This window comes from Podarcis erhardii (assembly GCF_964252035.2).
Source record: "Podarcis erhardii genome assembly, chromosome: 6".
Lineage (NCBI taxonomy): Eukaryota > Metazoa > Chordata > Lepidosauria > Squamata > Lacertidae > Podarcis > Podarcis erhardii.
The window spans coordinates 11498371-11510669 of NC_138510.1; the positions used below are offsets into that span (position 1 = coordinate 11498371).

A 12299-nucleotide genomic window follows, 5' to 3' on the forward strand; every position below is an offset into this window, starting at 1 on the left:
AAAATTGGAGAAGCGTGAATTTCAAAGGACAGCTGTGTTTTGATTGGTGTATTGCTTCGGAAAGCACAAATTAGGTAGCTTTGCCTTTAAAAGTGAAATAAATCAACCCCCCCCCGCATTCCTATCTCATTGTACTCTTTCCCAGTTCAGAACTGTACTCCCCCATGACTGTCTGCCCTGAAGAGAGAAATTGTGTGAAATGTATTTTCCCACCCACCTCCATAGAGTAAGCAAGAGCCTGAGGTTGAAAATTTGATGTGGAACAATTCTCAGGTTGCATCTCATTTTAAAAGAAAAAGAAAGAAAGAAAATGTTTGGGGAGCCAATAAAGGATATTATGCCTAATGTGCAGTTTGCTCTTTATTGACAAAATAGGACCCTATAAATGTTTGGCAATTCTTATTTTGACCTTTGTAACTGCACAATTTTCCAGGAAAGTCTTCATGCCCTGTTGTCAGGCTTTGGGGGAATTGGCTTCCTCCCCCGTGGCAGTAAATAAGAAGTGATCAAATGAAAGGAACGTCTTACCAGTTAGATTCTTTAATAATCACAATGAGAGACAAAGAACCTGTCTACCTAGAATGGCGGTGCTCCCAATTAAGGGATGCTCCCCACTCTATCCCTATTAATCTATGTCACTCCTATGTCTTGTAATCTGAGTTTGTACCTTCTGTGCTTTCTGTTCTGAGACTTTCTGAGTTCTGCTCAACCTTGGACTGAGCGGAGGAATGCTATCCAGAGACTGTGAATCAATCTGTTAACTCTCTCTCTTCCAGTGTTTCTTCTCCTAGCTGTTCCCCATCCAGTATTTCCCAGCTTCTGCCTTCTGAACTGTGCCCCTCTGCAAACCACTGTTCCAAATCTATACTGTCCCCCTGCTCCTGGGAAGAGTCAGGATCAGGGGGAGGGGGTGGCTCCCACCATTCCTCCTCATTTCAGCCCTCCTCAGCATGGTCCCTGACACCTGTGGTAAGTGCTGCTTATGGCATGGATACTGCCATGCTAGTGGTAGCAAAAGCATTATTTAGTAATACATGAACAGTAATATAAGCGATCTTCTTGTGATATGAAATGGGCACGACCTGTATATGATTGTGATATAATGTCTACAATAAGGATGGAGCTATGTAGAGGCATTGGCTGGCTTCATGGTTTTCCCCATGTTGTGATTTTTGCATAGTGCGCATGCGCGTGCGCGCAACCCCCTCCATGATTCATGATATATTTCCAGGTTAAAAATTATGAAACCGACATCACAATATGGACTTCAATATGGTATTCAATGATATATTGCCCAGCCCTAGTTAATACATGCAGAGACGCAGCAAAGGATCGTGATCAAGACTGTTCAAATCAAAGGAAAGGAAAATGAAAATAATAATAATCTAGAACTTTCATCTAAAAAAATAAAAGTGCATGCATTTCCAGACACTCTTTATTAGAACTTGTGGACATTCAAAGAAGCTGAACGTTGAAAGACTCAGGACACACAAAAGGAAATACTTCTTCATCTTGATGGCCAACAACCTGGATAGCTTTTGAAGAAAATTAGGCAATTCATGGACGATAAGGCTACCCATGGCTATTAGCCACAACACCTGTCTTCTCCCACTACAGTTGCTGGAAGCTACCAGAGGGGAGATCGCTGTTGCACTCAGGGGTTCTCATGGGCATTGTGAGAACAGGATGCTGGACTAGAAGGGCCAGCAAGAATTGTTGAACTCATGGGGAATTAAACTCTGGCCCTTTTTTTGCTGTTTCGACTGGGCCACTTGAATCGGACCTGTGCAAAATGGCTGGGAAAATCATCCACAAACAACGAAAGAGAGACACAGGCCTTCTAGCACTGAAGCTTGCAAGCGGAAGGAAAGCCGTTCAAGCAATAGCACCACCACCCAATTGTTCTTCTGCTCTTGGACCAGAAAATCCTAAGTTGGGTCTTTCCCACTCCACACAGCTGGGATGTACAGCCTGCATTTGATCGGAAGGCAAACAGTTTTCCGTCTGCACACCTCAGTGCCGCTACGAGCGAGGAAGGGAAATAAGCACCCTTCAAAAGCCCGGGAGCTTCAGAATGAAACAACTAAGAAAAATGGCCTTGTTAGCGGAGACATTCCCACTGTCCTTAAAGGTTTCACTGCCTGTCCAAAGCCAACAGGCAGAGGCAGTGAGTAACCACCGTCATTTTCTGCTCCAGACAGCTCCATCCCAGGTGAAATATCTCAACCCTCTAATGATTATAAAATGTCACAAGTGATGTAAGTTTAATTGGCCCCGGCTCTTGTTCCACAGTGTGCCCTCCTGCTATGCCAAATACATCTAGCATTTGCAATAAAGGAGCAGACAGATAACCAGTGAGGCTGGGATGCAGGGAGGAGAGTTAGAAACCCCCTTTTCCTTAGGACTCAGCTGAGCGTACTGTGGAGAACACGGGTCCTTCTCATTCAAATGGTATTTAAGCTCACCCAGCTGTGTGTTGGGTTGCAGTCAGCAGCTCAAACGGATGGTTCAGTGGCACTCTTGTCTCTGGAGTATATGCGTCTCTCAGCCACCATAGGGCATGAGAATGTAAGAAGAGACTGCTGGATCAGACCCAGGACCCATGAAGCCCAGCTCTCTGTTCTCACAGTGCATAACCAGATGCCTATGTTGTCAGCAGCTCCCGGCTAGTTGCTCGGGAAAGTATAAAGACAAGGAAAAGTTTCTTACCGTCCTTTTATATTTCAAACTTTACAGAGAGAGGCTATAGAACCCAGCGTCTTGGATAATGGCGTTGTCCCGAGTGAATCTCCACTCCCCACTTCTCTCCTTTTTCCTCATTAGTCACCTCCTCTATGGGTGCCACTAAGGCCATCAATCTTTGAGCTCTTTGCTCTCCTACTTTCAAGGCTCGCCAGGTTCTGGGAGATGCTGGGACTGGAATGCTTTCTAGTGACAACATGTAAGCTAGTTTCTGCTCTGGCTCTGTCTGCTTCTCCTCTCCCATTATTTCCCAACTTTCCCCTTCATCTGCCTCTGAGCTGTGACCTCCCGCAAACCTATGTTGTAAGTCTATACTGTCTTCTTCTTCCTCCTCCCTGGAGGAAGATGGGGAGGCAGTCTCCACCATTCCTCCTCCTCTGCCCAGCTCCTAACAGGGAAGCACAACAGCATTGTCCCCACTTGCAATTCCCAGAAGCTGGTATTCAGAGACATATTGTCTCTGACCACAGAGGATAGCCATCATGGCTAGTAGTCACTGGTAGCCTAATCCTCCATGATTTTGTCCAATCCTCCTTTAAAGATGGTGACCATGGTTTAACTATGAGATGGTATAACTACACTTTCTTGTGTCTGTCCTGAATCTTCCAACCTCCAACTTCATCAGATGACCCCGAGTTCTAGCATTATGAAAAAGTATGGGGCAATTAATACACAATAGGTGGAATTCAACATCATGCAATGACAATTGTTCTGTGAGTACAAGCATTTCTGTAGGTAATAGTGTTTAGCTGTGTCTTGTGTCTGGAGACAATAAACGCTTTGTTATTTTGAACCATGTGAGAGAGGAGTTTTCCCCTTAACCGGGGACTCTGGGAGAAGCTGTCTGCTGGGAACAGGAAACTTCTGAAGACTCAACCAGGGCTTGGCTGATACATCACACTGGTTGAGGTGTGGTAAACTACCAACTGACTTTCACAAGTCACCAGCAACCAACAGGGTGCCTATTTGACTCTAACCCCCATCACTCCCAACCAGCACGATCAATGGACAAAGGCAGTGGGTGTCCAGCAGTATATGGAAGGCACCATGTTGGCTATCCATATAATATATATTCTTGCAGATATTTCCCTCCACATCTGCACATGATTTATGGTTAAAAAAACAACAACCCTCTTAGCAGGGTGATCCTATGATAATGCTACCCAGTATTCAGAGAGTTCACCCCAGAGCATTTTATCACCATGGTAGAATTGACTACACTACAAGCATCTAGGTCACAAAACCCAGATTTGAGGCACACCATGTGCTAAATCATCTTCAGCATCCATATAGACAATGGGTAGTATTAAACAGACAGTGCCCCTTCTTCCCTGATACTTTCCAAGGAAATGCAATGTTTTAGATGGGGGTTCCTTCTCACCTTACAGCTTGCTGCATGAAGCGGTCAGGATCCACAGCTGAAAAAGTCATCAATGCCGTCCCCGTAGGTACTCCTTCCTCCAGCCTGATGAGCTTGTGGTTTGTGGGGAAGTAGGGTGGTTCATTGACATCGGTGACGGAAATGGTGACTCCTGCAGTAGACTGGAAGGACATTTGGATGCCGCTGGCCAGGGGAGCTTGGTTGGACACCATCACTGTCAGCATAAAGGCTCTGTTCATCTCATAGTCAACTTCCTAGGAAATGCAAAGAAATACACAAAAGAGACAGAAAATTTGTGCACGTGAACTACAGACTGGAAATATGATAATCACTAGCTATCTCATTATCTCACGGGCATTTCAGAGACATATTTTAACTTTCAAGGGCAATTGCCACGGTGATTTTGAAAGAACGCCTTTTTAATGGCAAACAAACTTGACTGTTTACTTGGCATGTGTCCCTCATGGTTGAGTACCTGCATTTGTCACATGGTCAAATTGCTTTAGCTGATGTGGGACTGTCACTCCTCCAAAATGCTGGAAGACAGCACTTCAGAATAACATGACCTACGCTGTCCGGTCTGGATAGATTCTTTCCCTGCATCCCACAACTTAAGTGTCTTGGGAAAGGCTTCCAAAGGCAGATATAGCTCTAGGTTTGTGGGGGTAGTTGCCAAATAATCCCTGCTGGGCACCCTTCTGCCTTAGCAATCCTAGGTGGTGGTTGTGGTGCCACAAGACAACAGCAGTGCTGCAATGAGTGTCAGGTGACTGTCAGCTGCTGTTTTCATTTCCCCACAATGCCACTGGAGGGAGACTATGTTGGAGACATTGTGGGAAAAGTATCTGGTGGCTCCCAGACCTAGCTATGCAGCAATGACCTTTTTCCCTCCCTAAAGTGGGGGAGCAAGGCAGGCATCTGATATGGGTCCTGCTGGAATCCTAAGCTCTGTCATCTGCCCAGTGATGCTGTTTCTTGTGGCCTGCCCAAGTGGGTAGCCATATTAGCCTGTTGCAGGATGGATAAAAATATGTCTTGTGGCACCCTTAAAAGGTGATTCGTACCGAGGGGCCCGCTAGGGGCACCTTGAAAGATGGCGGATATTAACATCTATCCAGCCCGCACATGGTAATTAGAGGCTGATTATGGGGAGTAAATCAGTCTCCCTAACATCTTTCCAGGGGGGAGAGATGCAGTTTTCACCCGCTGTTGCCATAAATCACCCCCAAGTTCAGAAGAAGGAGGGGGTGAGGCACTGGGTGCATAACCCTTGGCGGGCCTCGGAACTCCTCCAAAGCTGCTTCCAGGAGCGAAACTAGTTGCGTTACTTAAAAGAAAAAAAAATGATGAAAGAAAACACACATGCTTCAAGAGAGGCAGGAGGTCTTGATCTGCTAACAATCGTACCACCGAAATGAAGAAGACTGAGACGGAAGATTACATCAAGTACTACAGACAAGCTGGTATGTGGATTGGAGAGCAACGGAACTGAAAGGGGGGGTGACTTTTTATCTTTCCCCCCTCTATGTGATTAATTAATAACCCTCCCTCTTAGAAGATCCGTCACAGCAACTAATTGGCAAATGGGACTGAAACAAACTGTGTGGGAATAATAAGATAAAGCTTTTACTTTGTAAAGGACTTGGAAAGAAGAAGGGCTCTCTTTTGTGACGCAGTTAAAATGGAGATTCGATATGAGACCTGTGTTGCAGGAAGGTTTGCCTTTCTTGGGGAAGGGCGAGCCGAAGATTTATTATTTTCGACGAGATTGCGATCTGGAAGGGGCAGCCCTCCTGGAAAAAGACTAATTTACGATGCAACAGGTCGGGAAAGCTAAAGAGCGAGCTTTTCGACTGTATTTCATCGGAAGACAAGATGGCGATGGCTTGCTTGAGCAGAACTGTTCGGACTATTGGGATTTACGAGAGAGCAGTATAAAGTCGACACAGAAATACAAACAAGACTTTTTGTCAACCCACTTGCGGAGCAATTTGAAGGTGAAAGGAAAGGAAAATGAGGAATGACAAGCATTGAGAAGAGGGGTCTGGAAATATCATTCTTAATATGAAAGTAGCAGAAAAGAGTTGAGGATTGGACTCCTGCTGATCGAAAAGCATGGGTACCCCCCACAAAAATTTATAATTTGGAAAATAATTGGACTACATATGTATTGTTATAATTTGGACTAATTGATTTGATGTGTTTAATTTGGTAATATGAAACTTAATAAAAATTATTTAAAAAATAAAATAAAAGGTGATTCATACTTATTTCAAAAACAAGTCATGGCTCTTCAAGTGCTCTGCCAAACAAAGCAATACAAAGGAAAATATGAACAAAATAAAACTGTCAAAATAGTGCGCATTCAGTAAAATGCCTATAGTATGCATTTTTGCACATATTATTGATTGTCTGCACAAACCCTTGGAAGCAAGATAGAACACACAGCCAGCTTTATCTGGCATAGCTGATTGAACTGCAGTGTCACAATAGTAGTATCAATAATCACTACTGTTAAGATTTGTGTAACAAATTTATATACTGCACAAAGAAAAATTTACCTAAGGAACATAAGAATGACAGAAAACATGCATTAAACAAAGAATTGAATTCAAACTTATATAAAAACCATTTGGTCACTCAGATAACTAATAACACATGGTTGCCTGCGCTTTGCAGAAAGCTTGATTTGCCACGAATATTATTAATATTTATTTATTTTATTATCCATGCTTTCATACCAAGATGGCTTATGTTTCCCCACCCCCAAAAATCAATAAAACATATATGCATAAAAAAATCAATTAAATACTAGTGGATACTGGTTGGTTAAAAGGGGTGGAAATCGTATTATGAAGGCCTGTCTAAATAGTACAGCTACCACTGCCGATGTCTAAATTGTCCCTCTGATGATGATTATGATAATGGTGAAAATCAAGAAACCCTTTTGTCATAATTCTGTGCAAATCTAAATAGGATTGAAATGGCGGTCATAGTAATGCGCAACTCTTTTGCCAGTGTAATTTCAGGTTTCTCGGGGAACCTTCTTTTTAAATCTGGGCTCCCAACCTGGGGGTTAATCTGAGTTACAGAAGACCAGGGCTAAGATCTGAATCATCCTTTCAGTGGGAATACTGCATGCATAACCACACATAAGGACTTTAGCCTGTTTAAATGTGCCAGATCCACAGAGGCAGTGCCAGACAAGTCGCTCACCCCAACATATTTAAGATGGAAGTGTTAATATGATAGATATCACTTCTCTACTTAGAAGTTTAACCTGTGAGACAAAGTTCCCACACCACCCTTGAAAAGCACTTCTTTCCTGCTGTGTGTCCCCCAATATATTTTGTGCGTTATCCACCAATTTGCTGGCCACCTAATTCCTGATACATTTATGTCATAGGGCTTAATAGTCAGAACCCAACCTGTACATTTGCACTGTCAGAAGTCAGAAAGCATACAAATCTATCTATCTACTATCTTCTTCAACAGCTCAGGAGCTCAGAGCAGAACACAGGATATTCACTATGAGCACATGGCTTAATAAAAACTTGGTGGTGGCACGTTTGAACAGACCGGCATAGATTAAGTAAGCTTTCTCTAATATTTATTAGTTCACATCTCAAGGGGCCAGAACGGTGCTGTTATGTCAGGCACTGAAAACAAAAGTTACATGGCTAGGAGGCATTTAAGAAAGAATAGCTTACTGCAAGTAAAACATCTCAGGAGGAAAGGTTTAATTTCTCTCCCCCCTGCTTCGGTTAACCTTGAGTGGAGTTATCAAAATAGAATTTGCTGAAACAGTTGGGTTGGAGACACTGAATGGAATATAGGGTTTGATAGCCTACTACGACCTGAGTAAATTCTCCTATAACATACATCGAAAGCACTCTTATGCCACTTCAAACTGTCATGGCTTCCCCCAAAGGACCCCCCTATTCCCCTCCCAGAGCTACAATTCCCAGAGCTCCCTGGGAAGAGGGATTGAATGTTAAGCTACTTTGGGAATTGCAGCACGTTCATAATCTATCACTTTGCTCACCCACAGGGAGAAGCCCTTTGCACCTCTCCTGTGTTTCAAAGATCTGGGAGGGTAGGGGTCCAGTCTTGGCACTCAATGAAATGTGGGTATGCCTAAGGGGCCATGTTCAGTGTAGGAGAGGCAGAGCCGGTGCAAACAGGAACTGAGCAGGAAGAGCAAAGCGTCTCTCAAGCACTATGGACTTTTGAGGAAATGTATAGTAAGACCTCAAGAAGCACTGGCAAGCACACTAGCACCAATGGGCACTGCGTTGGCGACCCCTGTTGAAAACTTCATGGTACTTTGCTCCAGTCTATGCCAGTATGTCTATGGGACACGGGTGGTGGTGTGGTCTAAACCACAGAGCCTAGGGCTTGCTGATCAGAAGGTCGGTGGTTCAAATCCCCATGATGGGATGAGCTCCCGTTGCTCAGTCCCTGCTCCTGCCAACCTAGCAGTTTGAAAGCATGTCAAAGTGCAAGTAGATAAAAAGGTACCACTCCGGCAGGAAGGTAAACGGTGTTTCTGTGCGCTGCTCTGGTTTGCCAGAAGCAGCTTGGTCATGCTGGCCACATAACCCGGAAGCTGTACGCCGGCTCCCTCGGCCAATAAAGCGAGATGAGCGCCACAATCCCAGAGTCAACCACAACTGGACCTAACGGTCAGGGGTCCCTTTAGCTTTTACCTATGCCAGTAATTGGTAATTAGTAGCAGAGAGTTTTCTACATGGAGAATGTCCAATAATATGAACATAGTCTGCAGCCTGAATCATAGAATAGTACAGTTGGAAGGGACCCAAAGCGTCATCTAGCGGTCCAACCCCCTGCTATGCAGGAATCTCAACTGAAGCATCGAAGACAGATGGCCATTCAACCTCTGCTTAAGAACCTCCAAGGAAGGAGAGTCCACCATCTTTCGAGGGAATTCGTTCCACTGTCAAACAGTTCTTACTGTCAGAAATTTCTTCCTGATGTGTAGTCAAAATCTCCTTTCTTGCAACTTGAAGCCATTGGTGTGAGTCCTACCCTCCAGAGCAGGAGAACACAAGCTTGTTTCCTCTTCCCTCTGTGACAGCCCTTGAGATATTTGAATATGTCTATCATATCTCCTCTCAGCCTCCTCTTTTCCAGGCTAAACAAACCTGGCTTCTTCAACAGTCCCTTATAAGGCTTAGTTACCAGAGCCTCGATCATCTTGGTTGCTCTCCTCTGCACACATTTCACCTTGTCAACATCCTTGTGGTACCCAGAAGGACCACAACAAAGTGGTGGAGCATCTGCACCACACACTAAAGGTCCTTGGCTTCTCTAGGTAGGGGCTGAGAATGTCCCTTGTCTGAAGACCTGGAGAGCTACTGCCAATCTGTGTAGACATCATTGAGTTGGATGGACCAACGGTCTGACTCAGCCTACGACGTCCCATGTTTGTTCTCAGGGAGGGCAAGCATAATTTTCATAATAATTACTAAATAATAATAATAATAATAATAATAATAATTCCATAATTTCCCTGCTTCGGGCCAACAATCCCTCCTGCCAAATGTGAGGAAACCCTCTGAGAAATTAAAGCTTTGTGCTGACTGTTTATGATGAGTCGACTATACATTTTGTCCCATTGTATCCCAGATGTCCTGTTTAGTGCATATTATTTCATTGTGTCTCTAAAAGCTTAGACAGGTCCTTCCTTGCGGCTTTGGAGTTTGAGAGGATTGCTGTGACCTCTTACTAGTGGAACTGAGAGCACATAATGCAGATAAATCGGGCTATGTCTGAGAGTTATAATTTTATTATTACAATATATATAAATATATATAATAAGACTAATAAAGTACCTTTTTGTTCTAAAGGCATCTTTAACTATCGGGAACAGGCTACAACTTCTCGCTGTTATGCCAGGAGAATGCCTCCATTTCAAAACCATTTCTGTAATCCACGTAGGGTTCATATTAACATTTTATTGAGCCAGATGCCACAGGGTACCTCTTGCAGCACTTGGAGATTCTATGTAGGCCCTATGTGGAATGGAAAAGCCAGACTCCCCTCTCCTCCTCGTCCCCACCCCCACCCCTGTTTACAAGGCTTGCGAGGGAGATAAGTATCTTGCGCCACCAAGGAAATAGCTTTCGTTGAGATGAAAAAACAAAATTGAAATTGTACATCATTCGTTGCCTCTCGGCACACAAAGTTCGTGTGGAAGACAAACTTACAGGGAAAGCCAGTTAAAAGGGCTGCAGCAACACAGGTTTAAGTGAGCGATCCAGAAGTCTCTGAAGAGTTCTTTGATTGATGTGGTTTTTCAAAGTGCACCATCCAGCTGTTTGGGATATGCTGGGTCCTCAACCCCACTTGATCAAACCACAGCAAATTTGTCAATTTAGATTTCTCTCTGCTTTTTTATTTTGCCTTTTCTGCATCTATTCACTTTTGTTCTTCTTATAGACACATGTTTCTATTTATTTAAGGCTTTTTAATTTATTTACAGTGGTACCTCGGGTTACATATGCTTCAGGTTACATACACTTCAGGTTACAGACTCTGCTAACCCAGAAATAATGCTTCAGGTTAAGAACTTTGCTTCAGGATGAGAACAGAAATCATGCTCTGGTGGCACAGTGGCAGCGGGAGGCCCCATTAGCTAAAGTGGTGCTTCAGGTTAAGAACAGTTTCAGGTTAAGAACCGACCTCTGGAACGAATTAAGTACTTAACCTGAGGTACCACTGTACTATTGATTATATTTATATCTTGCCTTTCTTCCAGTGACCTCAGGGTGGTGTACATGGTCCACCCCCTCCTAATTTTATTTTCACAACAACCCTGTGAGGTAGGTTTGGCTGAGAGACCGGGACTAGTTCATTCAGTGAGCTGCAAGGCTGAGTGAGGATTTGAATCCTAGTTTCCCAGGGCCTGGTCCAACACTCTAACCAGTACTCTTTGCCTAATATACACATTTTTGCAAGGGATTTCACTGTGATAAGGTACATGTGTTCATTATTTTAGCTAATATACAAATTGATAGGTACGTTAACTTTGCTCCAATGTATACTTCTTTTCCCTCCTCTTTTGGATTAAGGACTGTACTGCAAAATTGGCTGAAGTGTGAACTGGAAGAGACAATCCTTAATATAAAAACTTCTGATGAATGCTAGTAAATACCGTACTTTTCCGTCTATAAGATGACCCCATGTATAAAATGACCCCTATTTTGGGGGACTCAAATTTAAGAAAATGGGGGGAGATGGCACAGAGTTGTTGAGCTTTTTTTTAGGGGGGATTGATGAAAGTCGCTCACCTCCCGTCCATCCCATCCTGTCCATCCCATCACCGGCAGAAGCTGCCAATTGCCCACCCAACTGCCAGAACGCCAGCCAATCAACACCACCCATTAACGCAGCAACCAATAACACGCACAATAGCCACTGACAGCCTCGGCAGCAACCAATCAAACTTCCACCCTATGCACTACCCATGTATAAGACGACCCCCACTTTTTAGCACGATTTTTAAAGAAAAAACCCTCATCTTATACACAGAAAAGTACGGCAAGTCCTTTTATTAAGGGTGGGTAAACAAATCATGGAATTTTTTTGACTGTTATATATGCAAATATATATGTTATGTATCATATATAACAGAAAAAGTGGCTTTCATCCTAATTTCAAGGATGATTTCTTGGAGAAATTGTTCCTGTTTGTCGCACGAGGCCTCTAAATGGGGAGAAAGGCAAGGCTTGATGAACTCAAGATGCCAAAAATGATCAAGGGGCTGTAGAAATTCCCGTTGAGGAAAAAGTGATGACGTTTGGTGCTTTTTCCTTCAGAAAAAGGCAAGAGAGGGACAACATGATAGAGCTGTGCAATATTATGTATTGTGGACTAAGAGGACGGGCGGGAGATTTCCTCCATCTCTGGCAACATTAGAACTTGAGGCTATTCAAGGAAGACGAATGGTGGGGAATTCAGAGCAGATTAAAGGAAGTATTTCTTCACATGGCAAAGATCTAAACTGTGAAATCCACTCTCCTACAAAATGTAGTGATATCCACCAATGTGGATGACACCTACACTTCTTTTGATTGTTCTCCGAGACATGGAGGGCAGGCAGTGGCGTAGTGTGGGTTGTCAGCACCCGGGGCAAGGCAAGTAATTTGCGCCC

The 12299-nt window shown here is 43.7% G+C and overlaps 1 protein-coding gene across 8 annotated transcripts in view; it reads right to left on the bottom strand.

The window, feature by feature from the left end:
- CDH4 (cadherin 4) overlaps positions 1-12299 on the bottom strand; it is an 812930-nt gene that overhangs the window by 30198 nt on the left and 770433 nt on the right. For all 8 annotated transcript variants that reach the window (XM_081867610.1, XM_081867611.1, XM_081867616.1 and 5 more), the window contains one exon: positions 4124-4377. In XM_081867610.1, coding sequence (XP_081723736.1) covers positions 4124-4377 — 254 coding nt within the window. The remainder of the gene's footprint in view (positions 1-4123; positions 4378-12299) is intronic.